This window comes from Capra hircus, chromosome 16, assembly GCF_001704415.2.
Source record: "Capra hircus breed San Clemente chromosome 16, ASM170441v1, whole genome shotgun sequence".
Lineage (NCBI taxonomy): Eukaryota > Metazoa > Chordata > Mammalia > Artiodactyla > Bovidae > Capra > Capra hircus.
Genome location: NC_030823.1, coordinates 66,634,984 through 66,649,670, shown reverse-complemented (window position 1 = coordinate 66,649,670; position 14,687 = coordinate 66,634,984). Strand labels below are relative to the sequence as shown.

The 14,687-nt window shown below is 36.4% G+C and overlaps 1 protein-coding gene across 2 annotated transcripts in view; it reads right to left on the bottom strand.

Moving 5' to 3' along the window:
- The window catches only part of PLA2G4A (phospholipase A2 group IVA), a 163,775-nt gene that overhangs the window by 47,018 nt on the left and 102,070 nt on the right, over window positions 1-14,687 (bottom strand). For both annotated transcript variants that reach the window (XM_005690990.2, XM_018060732.1), the window contains 3 exons: window positions 13,577-13,713; window positions 4,713-4,935; window positions 3,689-3,803 (listed from right to left, as the gene is read on the bottom strand). In XM_005690990.2, coding sequence (XP_005691047.1) covers window positions 3,689-3,803; window positions 4,713-4,935; window positions 13,577-13,713 — 475 coding nt within the window. The remainder of the gene's footprint in view (window positions 1-3,688; window positions 3,804-4,712; window positions 4,936-13,576; window positions 13,714-14,687) is intronic.

Sequence of the window (14,687 nt, the reverse complement as noted above, 5' to 3'; positions counted from 1 at the left end):
AAAACTTTTCTAAGAGGGAAGAAAAACATTCTCTAGTATTATTGAAATAAAGTTGATAAAACTTCTGTAAGCTAAGATAACTGGGATCTTTGACTTTTCATAATATAATTTGAATAATATTTTAACTTTTTTCCTGAATAGCTGACCCATTTTAATCCAAGCAAATTTTAAAGGCATAAAGTATAGACATGTCTCTCATTTTTTTCTTCCACAACTCAAGCTCTTTGAACATTCATAACATGCCCCTTTGAATGTCTTATCTGCGTACAAGATCCACATAACTAATGCTTCATGGTTTTGTCCAACTCTGTTGGAAGAAACCGCTTGAACCTCCTTATCATAGGAGCTTAACAATGAAGGTTAATGGGGCTTCTCTTGTCTCGGTAACGATATCTCGGTTAGGCAGCTGGCCCAAATCAGGCACGTTCATGTTGAAAGACTACTAATTGAACATCAAGCAGCCTTTTCCTGCTCTAAATAAATCAAAACTATTCACTCGCTAAAATATTATTCAATCTTTAATTATTTTACCGAGATTTTCTCTTGAGAACAGCCACTGACTGGAAGTATAGAATAAAAAGAGTCAACTGTGAAAATGCCCTAAAAATCATAACAGTAATAAAAAATTATTATATTTTAATGTGTCTTTTTCACATTCAGTATTATCCATATCTCATTCAATTGTCTTAATAGCTCTGTAAGATAAACTGATTTATTAATATCTTTTTTAATAATGAAAATAAGAATCAGAGAGAGTAGTAGACCCACTTAAGGTGTATATTTACCAACCAATTTCCAAGCATTCCAGGACTTTACAAGACACCAGCTAAAGGGAAACAAACAAGCAAAACAACAACAACACCAATTTGTCACGGCCTTTTCTTTCCATATACGATAGAACGTGAATCAAGAGAAGTTCTAGATGCACAAGCTGGATTTAGAAATGGCAAAGGAACCGGAGGTCAAATTGCCAACATCCATTGAATCATAAAAAAAAAAAAAAAAAAAAAAAAAACCAAGAGAATTATAGAAAAACATCAACTTCTGCTTCATTGACTACACTAAAGCTTTGGATTGTGTGGATCATAAAAACCATGGAAAATTCTTAAAGATACCAGACCACCTTATCTGCCTCCTGAGAAACTTGTATGCAGGTCAAGAAGCAACAGTGAGAACCAGACAGAGAACAACAGATTGGTTCCAAATTGGGAAAGGGGTACATCAAGGCTATATATTGTCACCCTGCTTATTTAACTTCTATGCAGAGTACATCATGCAAAATGATGGGCTGGATGAAGCACAAGCTGGAATCAAGATTGCCAGGAGAAATATCAACAAACTCAAAATGCAGATGACATCACCCTAATGGCAGAGAGCAAAGAGGAACTGAAGTAAAAACACTGGCTTAAACTCAATATTCAAAAAACTAAGATCATGGCATCTGGCCCCCTCACTTCGTGGTAAATAGATGGCAAAACAATGGAAACAGTGACAGACTTTATTTTCTCAGGCTCCAAAATCACTGCAGATGGTGACTGCAGCCATGAAATTAAAAGAACCTTGCTCCTTGGAAGAAAAACTATGACAAACCTAGACAGCATATTAAAAAGCAGAGACATTACTTTGCCAACAAAGGTCCATCTAGTCAAAGCTATGGTTTTTCCAGTGGTCACATACGGATGTGAGAGTTGAACCATACATAAGGCTGAGTGCTGAAGAACTGATGCTTTTGAACTGTGGTGTTGGAGAAGACTCTTGAGAGTCCCTTGGACTGCAAGGAGATCCAACCAGTCAATCCTAATGGAAATCAACCCTGAATATTCATTGGAAGGACTGACGCTGAAGCTGAAGCTCCAATACTTTGGCTACCTAATATGAAATGCCAACTCACTGGAAAAGACCCTGATACTGGGAAAGATTGAAGGCAGGAGGAGAAGGGGACAAAAGAGGATGAGATGGTTGGATGGCATCACTGACTCAATGGGCATGCGTTTGAGCAAGTTCCGGGAGACAGTGAAGGACAGGGAAGACTGGTGTGCTGCAGTCCATGGGGTTGCAAAGAGGTGGACATGACTGAACAACTGACAACAACAATGATCTCTTTCACAAAATGTGGTTCCTTATTATTGCTGAGTATGCCGTGATTATCCTAGAATCCTAGGATATCCTAGAATAAAACTGAATGTCTTAATCTCCATCTGACAACTAAATTTGCTTTCATATACAGATTCCATTCATCTTTAAAATCCAGACCTCTGACTTTTTTCATACAGTTTTCACAGAAGATTCCAAATTGTTAAGATTTACTGAAACTTCATTTGGGCTTACAATTCAGTTCTTTACATACTTTATCTCATTTATTTAGCAAAAACTATGAGAATCTCATCTTCACTTTAACAGATGAGGAAACAGGCTAAAAGATATCATAATTTGGCCAAGGAAACAGTGCATAGTACCATTGTGCTCTTCTTTTTTGCCTTAACTTCTTTAATAACTGCTGTAAATTTCTCAAAAAGATTACTAGGTCTTACAGGAAAAGGGTAACGTACTGTGGAGGGGAAGCGAATTCATACTTCATGCCCGGAGCACTGCATTCTACATCATCAGCAATCAGAGAAATCAATATTTTCATAAAAGGAACAAAATAATTCAAGACCAATTCTTAGCTCTTCTACTTACTTTGTATGTGGCAATCATTGAATCTTTCTGAAATTTTGTTTTTTCTTCTTTGAAGCAATGCAAATATATTTCCCTTCCTCCCTAGGTTATAGTTAATATTGAATAAGATAATAAATATGATGAGTGCTTTCTGAACCATATGCATGAGAAACATTTTAGTCAAGATAATTGATAAAACACTTGTTGAATGAATGATTTCCAGGTGTACTGCTTTTATAAACTATTCCAAATCTTGCTTAAGGGTAGTCAGTTGAAGAAAAAGTGAGACTTGGAAAAAATACAAACGAATTCTAGATGTAAATCTAGAATTAATTTCATGCCATTTACAATGAAAGCTCATGAGGTGACTAATGTCACTGAGGTGCTTTTCCTAAAAATATAATGAACCCTACCAGCCACAGTCATAGATGCTGCCACACTGCAAACTAGGACTGTCACTGGCCCCCAGAAAGAAGTAGAGAGTCATGTATTTTGAGAGCACCCACCAAGAAGCAGAGCTACAGAAGAAATAAATGTTTATATCTGAGACTTAACAGAATGAGACATTTTATTCACCATTTGTCACAAATATAGACTGATACTTTTAAGGTGCTAAATTATAAAAATTAGAATAGAGTTTTAAATGATAAATGTCATGTAACCCAATTTAATGAACAGACATGCAGCAAGCAAAAAGATATGCATTGCCTAAAACAGGCAAGCTACTTTGTTAAAAATCCTTGACAAATGGATAATTAAGATTGAATATTGACTACATTCATGATTTACTTTTTTATATCTCCTTTCCCACTGATTTGAATGAAGATATTAGTAACTAGTTTCATAGGATATCTCTACAACCAGAAAATTATCTAGTGTAAAATATTCTTAGATTTTCAAATGTTTTTATGTTACAGAAAATATATTAAAATAAGCAACTAAAATAGCTTATGATCTTCCTCTAAAGAAAATCATTAAGAACCCCAGTTCCAAGTTTCCAGGAAATGTTTCGCAAGATGAAATTCCATACCTGCAAACATCAGCTCTGAGACATCGGGTTTGACATGGAGACAGGTGAAAAGAGGCAAAGGACACTGTCCAGTATTGACCTTTTCCTTCAAACTACTCAGGGTAGTGTTCATTCTCTGTCCGCAGAAGAAAGAAAAGGTTTTACGTATATAAACTTTCTTACAGATAAGAAAAAAAAAATCTATGTAAAATAGTGCTTCCAATCAAGACCCTTAAAACTTTTATGATAAAAATTAGCCTTATTATTATCTAGAAATCTCTGATCCTGAAAAAAAATAAAAGCTCACTGGAAGTAATTATCTTCCTTCTAAAAAACAGCCATAACTCTCGGGACTATGTTGACATTTGAAATGGAAAAAGACTTGGCAGCGATGGCGCCCAGAAGGAATTTAACCCCCAGATTCTCTGGCACGGGCTCCATACGCCTACTTTATCTTCAGATAAAATATCACTCTCTGGTCATATGTCAAATGTGTTTCTTCCATGTGATTCATTCCTTTTGTTCTGGCTTTCTCCAGGCAACCTCCATTCTTCCTCTGCCACTTAAATATTACTTGTATTCACCTCTTTATCTAAAAATATTGCTACTTGGGCAGAATGAGCAGTTGAGGGTTAAAATGTATAGCTTTCTAAAGAAAAAAAATACAAAAGGATTTCCCTATACATCAAAATTGACACATGGGGAGTTCCCGGGAAGTCCAGGGGCTAGGACTCCTCACTCAAACTGCTGAGAGTGTGGGTTCTGTCCCTGGTCGGGGAACTAAGATCCCATAAGCCAAGCAGCACACCCAACAACAACAACAACATATAATTGACACACACAGCTAGAATCAATTAGTAGGCACAATTGTAGCATGAAATGTAGAAGAGTTATATCTGGCAGGGAGTATGCACTCAGTGCATGTTGATAGGATAATGGCAGTCAACTGACTTTTACAAACATGCACCACATTTTGTTTTATTTAAAAACATGATATACATGGTCTTCTTGCATTAAAAGTATTGTAGACCGAGACAGAGCTTACATTGTGAATTAGTGTTTCTCCTATCAACATCCCGAAGATATCAGTAAAGGTGACAGGTTGTCCAGAACTTTTTTTCCTCCATAAAGACTCAACATATCTTTTAATTTTCTGTGGTGTGAGAAGTAAAAGAGGGTTGTGGCTGACATTTTTCATTAGCTCTTCGTTAATCTCCTCTGGCCCTTTCTCTGGAAAATCAGGGTGAGAATATAAGGTCGACATATACCTGTAAAGACAATAAAAGATAATCAGTCAGGATAAAGGGCATCACATAGTAAGTAGTCTCCAAAGAAAGCAGGCGTCTCTGCTATCAGAAAAAGAAAGAATAATGGAAGTAGTTGATTAACTGATCTGATTGAAGCTGCTGCTGCTCTTAAGTCGCTTCAGTCGTGTCCGACTCTGTGTGACCCCATAGATGGCAGCCCACCAGGCTCCCCCTTCCCTGGGATTCTCCAGGCAAGAACACTGGAGTGGGTTGCCATTTCCTTCTCCAATGCATGAAAGTGAAAAGTGAAAGTGAAGCCACTCAGTCATGTCCAACTCTTAGCGACCCCATGGACTGCAGCCTACCAGGCTCCTCTGTCCATGGGAGTTTTCAGGCAAGAGTAGTGAAGTGGGTTGCCATTGCCTTCTCCATCTGATTGGAGATATTAACTCATTTAAGAAAAGAATGCATCAATCAGAAAATAGCTGGTCTACAATAGACGTAAAGGGGAGGTCTCAGAGGAAACACTGGACTTCCCTCGCATAGTCCAGAGGAAAGAATGCCTACTGGGCTCACTCTCCACTCTCTCTTCTCCAGGAATGGGCATCCCTATCTTACCATCAGACATTGATGACACAACACATTGAGAACCATGTGAATAAATGGGACTTTTCTGGATATAATGGGCTTCCCTGGTGGCTCAGACAGTAAAGAACCCGCCTGTAATGCAGGAAACCTGGCTTTGATCCCTGGGTCAGGAAGATCCCCTGGAGAAGGAAATGGCAACCCACTCCAGTATTCTTGTCTGGAGAATTCCATGGACAGAGGAGCCTGGTGGGCTATAGTCTATGGCTTCCCAAAGAGTTGGTCACGACTAAGCGATTAACACTTAACTTTTTTTTTTCCTGTCTATAATACTAGCCAAGCAATCTGATCATTTCACTTTCCATGGTGATTATCTATAGGTAGAGAATGTGCTCTCCAGACTATTGTGAATGCCTAATTCTCCGGATACATGTGGTTTTTGTTTTAATTGTCCATTGGCCAACGAGACAAAAATCCCAAGTCTTGCCAACTGTATGTCTCAGAATTTCTGAGCATATAAATCTACTGGTGAAATCCTAGAGAGAATAGTGCTATCAGGTAAATGTCTTCTTATGAAGATTCTGGCACCAGCCATTTGGCCACTTAAGGTGATGCTGGAAATCAACATGTAGCTTAGTATTTGATACTGAGATGATAAATGAAGTTACAGTCTTCCTGGAAACCAGTATCTTTACTACTGTAGCTCTCATACTAAATATTAATTATTAGTTTTCTTAACTGTCTCCCTTAATTAGTTGTGATTACCATCAGGGAAAGCTTTACTTATTTATATCTGTTTTTATCTCAATGATTAGCCAATACCTAGTATATGACAAGCATGCTTGTTTTGAACTGTTGAACTGGGAGCACAAAATAATGAAATATTCCACCACTTCATCCAACCAAAGAGAACATAGTGAATATATTTAAATCTCCTGTTTCCTTATATTCAAGTCAAATTGCCACCACAATGATTTATTTTCCCTTCATACAGGAGAGAAAACTAACTCTGGTATGTTCTAGGCCTGAGCAGGCTAATTGATCACAAGGTATTGTCTTGAAGACTTGCGATAGCTTTCAATTCTTCTATTTTAAAGATAAGCAGAGGATTGATGAATTTATAATATTTTCACAGTTCCCCAATTAGGAACAGAAGAACTCAAATTTAAATTTGTCCTCTTCCCTGATAGGTTTTATTTCTTAAAAAAATCTTTAAAATGATTTCAAGTCTTAGAGACCAAATGATTCCCACTACACACTGAATTGGAATTTTTTGATGGATTCAGAGTTATTTAGAGACAAACTGAGATTAACCATAACTTAACAAATGGAGAGTGATTATAGACTGAAAATGGAACATATGCTCTGCAAAAAAATTTAAAATTCTTAAAAGAGATTTATTACACAAACATTTGTTAACATTAATGTTAAGGATTCTTAACATTTCTCATAACATGCAATAGTATCACTGACTCAATGGACATGAATCCGAGCAAAATCTAGGAGATAGTGAAGGGCATGGGAGCCTGGCATGCTGCAGTCCATGGGGTCACAAAGAGTCAGACACAACTTAGAGACTGAACACAGCAACAAAGATTAAGTCAAACAGGCAAACTCTGAACTCAAGCCTGGTATAATCAACACATATCTACTAAAGAGAAAGCTGAAGTTGCTAGAAAGATGGAGAGTCCATTCACTTCTATAGCTGCTCCAAGTTCTGCTGCATGATTCATCTATATAAACAAGGATCAAATTCTGGACCTCACCATACTTTTCAATAAATGTACATATTGGTGTAAAGATATTGGTTTACATTTAAAGATACAATAAAAATGGAAAAACAAAAATTCTCTTTGAGTCTCTAAGTGATCAGTTCTGGAACTATTCAGAATGTGTTTCATCCTTTATGATAACATTAAGAAAAATTCTTTATTGGTCTCACTTATTATCAAGAATAAGTTCTACATCCATGGACCACTGGCTTGCCCTTAACTTATAAAAAAAATGTATATTATGTAACTATGCATTGTTTGGATTTAGCCTTGAATTCTAGAAAACTTAAACCCAAGCCTATGTCTCATGCCTCCCAAAGCTACAGGTTATAGCATGAATTTTTAATTTAATTTATAGTTCTATACATATATACATACAAAACACATATATTGATACTTTTTTCCCACTTCTATCTTTATTATATGAAATCCAGTTTTACTTTACTTGTAAAACTACATTAAATCATTTCCTTAATGAAGCAGGATTTAAAAACAAGGAAAAGGAAAAGAATCTACATGATGTCAGAGAAATCAACTCAGTCACAGAATAGTTTTTTTAAATGTAGGTGAAAAGGAAACAATATGATAATTCTGCTATTAGAAGTTTTTAACAGTTCAGCAGAAAGATGTAATCTCATTTACATTACTTAGGACTTCTCTATATTTAGTTGGTCTTTCAGTGAATTAATGTGTGATTTTAACAAGAACCTTGACCTCATAAATTTCCTCCAGAAAAACCTGGAGCCTCCTCTTTTCTTGTTCCTTCCTCCCAGTGTTAGCCACTGGATCTAGAATGAAAATCCTTCCTCTTAGTTAAGGAATTGCTCAAAATCTAGGACTTTGTGCCACAATTTCAGAGGTAAGTCTTTATAAGAGGTCAAATGTATATGGATGTCAGCTCGATTCTCTGTTTTTGCTCCTTGTAGAATGGCTGCAGTCCATTTTCTGCTATTTAAAGTTTGAAGTTATCTCATTCACATAGGAAGTCTCTTTCCCCTTTCTTTCTTCCTCTCTCATGAGAAGATTGGCTCAAGTATACAAGTCCCTTAGAGAAACAGAAAGACCTACAACACCTCAACCATTTGCACTGGAGCTAATGTTCTCTGCTTGTTCAGTATTTATAAGCCCATTTCCCTTAGAATTAACAAGCGTGAATTGGATAGACCTTTGATGACATCATTGCGGTGACATCTATGACTTGAATTTTTGCTTTGGTGATGGCTAAAAATGGATTAGAAGGCAATGGTCAATTTTCCTAAAATAAATTTTTTTAAAACTTTTGTATTCACTTTTATGTTTTTCAACATATTTATATGATAGGACACCTCATTCTCTCCATATGAATGCCTTTTAGGCTAAATACAAATTAAATAAATAAACAAACTTAAAATTATTCCAGAGAGCAAGGAATTCTCAGCTCAATTCCTGATGTCCAATCAGAGTCAATGTTTTAAAATATTAGTGCCGGGTGCCTCAGGACCTTCCTAATCAAAATCTTCAAGGATAAAGATCTACAATTTCTGTGCTTAAAAAAGTTCCAGAAGTAATTCTCATACGCAACTAATGCTGCACATGTCTTGACAAGACCCTCAACACTGTGAAGCAAATATCCTGAAACCCTAAAGAAATTCTTAATTTTTCCCCAAAATGCAATTACTTATGCAAATCTTCATTTAGTCATTAAGTATGTGACAAGTGGGAGAGGTTCATAGGGATATAAAATAAGCATATTCCCCACCTCAAACAACATATTTTTCTAACATAATCTTTATCTTTTAGTCTACCATTTCTTATGGGCCAACTTCTATTAAAATTGGCTTATTTTCCAATGTCCCACAAATTCTTCAGACTGTCAAACTGAGAGTTTTCATTCTTGAATTCCATTTTATAGCTTCAAATCAGGTCTTATGGTCTATAGATACAGAACTGTTCTCATTTTTCCTTTCAATGATAATGACATACAAATACAGCAGTCAATATCCAATAGTCTAGCAATTCCACTACTGGGCATATGCCCAGAGAAAATCATAATTCCAAAAGACATGGCTCACTGAAGCAGTATTCACAATAGCCAGGACATGGAAGCAGCCTAAATGTTCATCAACAGAGGAATAAGTGAAGAAAATAAAGCATACATATACAACGGAATATTATTCAAACTATAAAAAGGAATGAAATTGGGTCATTTGCAGAGACATCAATGGACCATCTGGGGACTGTCACACAGAGTGAAGTCAAAAAGAGAAAAACAAGTATCGTATATTAATGCATATACATGGAATCTAAAGAAATGGTATTGAAGATCTTATTTGTAGACCAGAAATAAAGCTACAGACGTAGAGAGTAAACATAGAGACACCAAGGGAGGGAAAGAAAGGTTGGGATAAATCGGGAGATTGGGATTGACATACATACATTATTGAAAGCATGTGTAAAATAGATGACCAATGAGAACCTGCTGTGTAACACAGGGAACTCTAGTCAATACTCAGGGCTGACCTAAATAGGAAAGAAATCCAAAAATACAAAGAGGGGATCTATGTATCCGAATAGGTGATTCACTTCTCTGTACAGCAAAACTAACACAACATTGTAAAGCAACTCTGCTCCAGTAAAAATTAATTTATTGATTTAAAAAAGGAGAAAAAAATCAACAGCCCTTTGATACTCCAGATGAACAGCTGTGCTGAGGGAGAGCTCTGTGTTCACTGAGTAAGGAACACAGGCTTACTGTCCCTAGTTCACTCAGGCCTATTTAATGAATAACAGCCATCATCCAAAAGTCATTTCAGAAATAATTACTACAAAGGTAGCAGCAATTACAAAGAAGCTTTGGTCTTACATAAAGTTCTCTTTAGAAAACATTACATATGTCTTACATAAAGTTCTCTCACAGAAAACATTATGGGAGGTCCCAGCCTTCTCCAGATATTCCTCTATTACCTAACTTGTGCCAGGGAATTGTCATGTATCAGCAGAATATAAAAACTTACACAAGAGTGCAATTTGTTTTTCCAAGTCTTTCTGAATCCCTTCATTCGAACTACCTTCTCGCCTATACTTTTCAAAAGAAAATTGTTAATATGAGTCATCCTGAGCACTTTTTCTTTTGTCTCAAGAAGTATGTCTTCTCCACGGTTGACAGCCTTTTATCTTGTCCCTATCCTGTCTCTGCCCAAATCTTTCTACCCATGATCCATCTGTTTCTTTATCTTTCTACACTATTTCCTTTGTCTCAGACTTCCGCATAAACACTCTAGTCCCTTATATTCTGAAAACGAAGCAAAAACATTTCCTGGGTCCTATATTCCCCTTCTTGAAACAGTAAACGGCTCCTACTAAGGTTCACATGCCCACCTTTTTTCCTTTCATATTCTACTCATTTCTTATTGGTAATTTCGTGATCAAAGGTGCCCTTCATGTACCTTATCTACTTCAATTTTTGCTAAAACCATGAAAACTCTAAACCCAGTTCTAAGGGAAGCGTCTCACAGATTTTTGCTCTATGAAAATATACACTACTTGTGAAGCATTCCCCATCCTTGGCTCCTTTGCTCTGTCTGTTATTGTTTGTTTTCCTCTTCTTCTTCTTCTTTTGGCCCACTAACTTTCTGGATGTTTTGGAGATCTACAAATGGAATGGCTGATGATAATAACTGAAGTGGTAGAAGGTGGTGAAATTACTAAGGGAAGATGTGAAAATATAATAGAACAAAAGGGAGGTCCTGGAGAAAAGCTCATTTTAAGGGGAAAAGTAGTAGAAGCAGAAAAGACAACAATGAAGAGAGAGCAATCAGAGAGGATGGGGGGGACAAGATAGGTGGGATCTGAAAGGGGGACAATTCAATGTGTGAAATGTCTCAACTCCCAGCCTCATCTTCCCAGACTCCCTGCAGAAGTCAGGAAAATAACTTTAAAAGACACCATTATATTTGGACATTACGTGGTCTCCAGGTGAAAAAGGATTGTAAGAGTTTTAGGAGTGCACGCCTGTGCATGCTCAGTTACTTTATTCATGTCTGACTCTTTGTGACCCTGTGGACTGTAGCCCACCAGGCTCCTCTGGCCATGGGATTCTCCAGGCAAGAATACTGGAGTGGGTTGCCATGCCCTTCTCTGGGGAATCTTCCCAACCTAGGGACTGAACCCACATCTCCTGTGTCTCCTCCACTGAAGATAGATTCTTTACCTGTTGAGCCATCTGGGAAGCCCTTAGGAGAACATGGCCTTTAAGGAAATAGAATAAATAAAAGAGGGCTAATCTGAGGAAATCAGACACTAATGGATAGAGCAGAAATGCTGTATGTATAAAACAGTGACCTGCTGCTGCTGCTAAGTCACTTCAGTCGTGTCCGACTCTGTGCGACCCCATAGACGGCAGCCCATCAGGCTCCCCCGTTCCTGGGATTCTCCAGGCAAGAACACTGGAGTGGGTTGCCATTGCCTTCCCCAGTGCATGAAAGTGAAAAGTGAAAATGAAGTCGCTCAGTTGTGTCTGACTCTTCGCGACCCCATGGACTGCAGCCCACCAGGCTCCTCAGTCCATGGGATTTTCCAGGCAAGAGTGCTGGAGTGGGGTGCCATTGCCTTCTCTGAAACAGTGACCTACAATATTTAAATGATTGGGCTATAATATTTAAAATTCCCTTGATTATTCTTTTTTCAGAACCCTGACAGGATTTTAGATGTGTCCCTAAATGTATAACCAAAGCAATGACTACAGCTCTAATTAAGCCCAAATATACACCATTACACCCTGCAAATACCACTGAAGGTCTGGTCTTCCTCTATTAGATGAGTTTAAGACAAGTTTCTTGCAATGTATTAGTCAGTGCTGGACCAAAAGGATCCAAAAAGAATAATGATTAGATAAAGAAAATTATCTGAAGAGTAATAATAAAATGCCTGAGTAGGTGAAGTTAATCTAAGGGTCCAAGTTTTTCCATCATATTCATATTACTCATTAAACAGGCAGGTGCCTGCTCCTTCCTTCAAGGGAAGGAATAATGATGGGCTACACCCTTCTTTCAAAAGAGGTAAATCATGTTGAGGGGACAGAAAAAATAGATGGCAATCATGGTTTTAGGTTCCTGTTTTTCAGCTAAAGAATTTGGTTCAAAATATTTAAGAAACTATAGATTTTTTAAATGTGACTCTCTAGGTAGAATAGACAGATGTACAAGAGAAGGTTACGATTGAGTTGAAAGAATCCAGAAATAGGGGATGGAAACCCTGAGTTTCTATGTTGGCTCTGCTATGATTTGGACAAATCAATTGACTTCTGAGTCATATTTTCTTTGCTTGAAAAACGAAGAAGCTCATAGCCAACTCATGGAATGAGAAGATATAGAAATTTTAAAATACAGACATATATAATATATATTATTATATATATGTTGTAATTATATAATATATACTTATATAATATATTATAAATATATATAATATATAATACAGTTATATAATATATACTTATATAATACTTATGTTATATAATTATATACAATACAATATTATAAAAGATAAGTTTTACCACAGGCTGAATGACTAAAAGGCCTTGTAAACCATTCTGTAATAGGTGATACTTTTATTTGAGACAGCTAAGCAAGACACTTGATTTTCAGTGTGCTTGTGTGAGGTAAGCACACCAAAAGGTACATAGAATCATCTTTGAAAATGTTTTACAAATATATTTTTGAAAAGGCAGACCTACAGTATACAAATATTTACAAATATTATGCCTTAACTCCATCCAAATTTAGTTAAACTTAGATATATTTGAAGGATTAATTTCATTATTAGTCAGATATAAATCACTGAAATTTATTGCATTTATTCATTCAAAAGTTGTCTTCCTTCTTCTGTTTACTAAAGTATCTTGCATTTCACTCTATTTGCCCTAAAGAAAATGAATACCCAGTGAATCATGTAGACTTAGACATGATCACTGCAAGATTACAAATCAGTAAATTATAGGAAGATTAAATTAATTATGGGTGGAGTACGTTATTCCACTTATGAGATATTTCTGTAGAATTATTTCAATTGATCTATTTTTTGTTTTAGGTTCAACTATTACATTTTAAGTCACAAATGGCTTTAAAGGGAGCAAACTGATGATGAGAGGCATCAGTAGGTATGAATTTGCCTTAAAAATATTTTTAAGAAACAAATTTCTGCATCAAGCTGGAATATTTCAGGAATTTGAAGTTACTGTCAACTTTTAAAATACTCTTTTCTGGTTTCAGGTAGATAAATGCTAAGCATTTAGGATGATAAAACCAAGATGTAAAATGTATACTAACCATGTAGATCCAGAAAGACCGGCAATGTAGGTAGCACAGTCTAAAATCCCTGAGTCATACAGCGCCTTCATCACACCGGAGAATCCTACCATGGCTCGAAATCCCCCACCTGAGCCCAGTATGGCCACCACAGGCACCTGGAATGATGAAACACAGGATTATTTATCAAATAAAGTCATAAAATATGTCATGCTCATCTCCATTTTGATATGTCCCACATTTGGTAATAAGGGATTATAAGTTCATTCATATTTTGATATTATCTCTTAAATAGAATGTTTAAGAAAATCAAGAATTAATGTCTATTAGAAAGCAGACATTATTAAAATGGCCAACTAACCCTATTTGAAAACAATAATAATAGCAACAGCAGTCCTTTATATTTGCTTGACTCTTTGCAGTCTGGGGCTTGCTTTTGGGTGTACTTTTTGTTTTAAGTGATCCTTTCAAAATTGCTGTAAATGAACAAAAACAGTATTTGGTCATTTTTCAGATGGAAGTTCTGAAAGGATGCTATTACTATATAAGATCTATTAGCTGGTAATCTGTAGTTGAGTAAGCACCTTGCCTTCTTGATCCAGAATTCTTAGCGATCCTTTATGCTGACTCACTTCAAAAAATATGTTATCATTTAAGCTATCAAAAAGAACGCAATCATCTTAATGACATATAAAATTTATCTCTTCCATCTTTAAGTCATTCATCAATCCGATTAAGTGGCCTTTGCGTTTCAGGCATCCCCACAGTGGATCTGGGGAATATAGCTAATTTAACTGAGGCAGAAATGTAATAGTAATCATGACAACAACGAAAGGAATAGATAACATTCATTGAGCTCTTATTATCTGGTTGGGATTGTTCTCAATATTTTATAGACATTGCCTTATTTAATCCTCACGAAATCTCTATGAGATTTCTATTTTACAAGTGAGGAAACCCAGGCCTTGAAAACTTGTGCAGAGTCATGCAACCAATAAGTAGCAGAGTTGAGTGAAGAGTCATACGCTCGGCATGGCAGCACGCCTTAAAGTCAAGTGCTACAGGTTAGCAGCACATCAGGTCCAGAAGGTGTGGTCAGTTCCAATCAGAAGGATCAGAGTGGTGGAGAAAG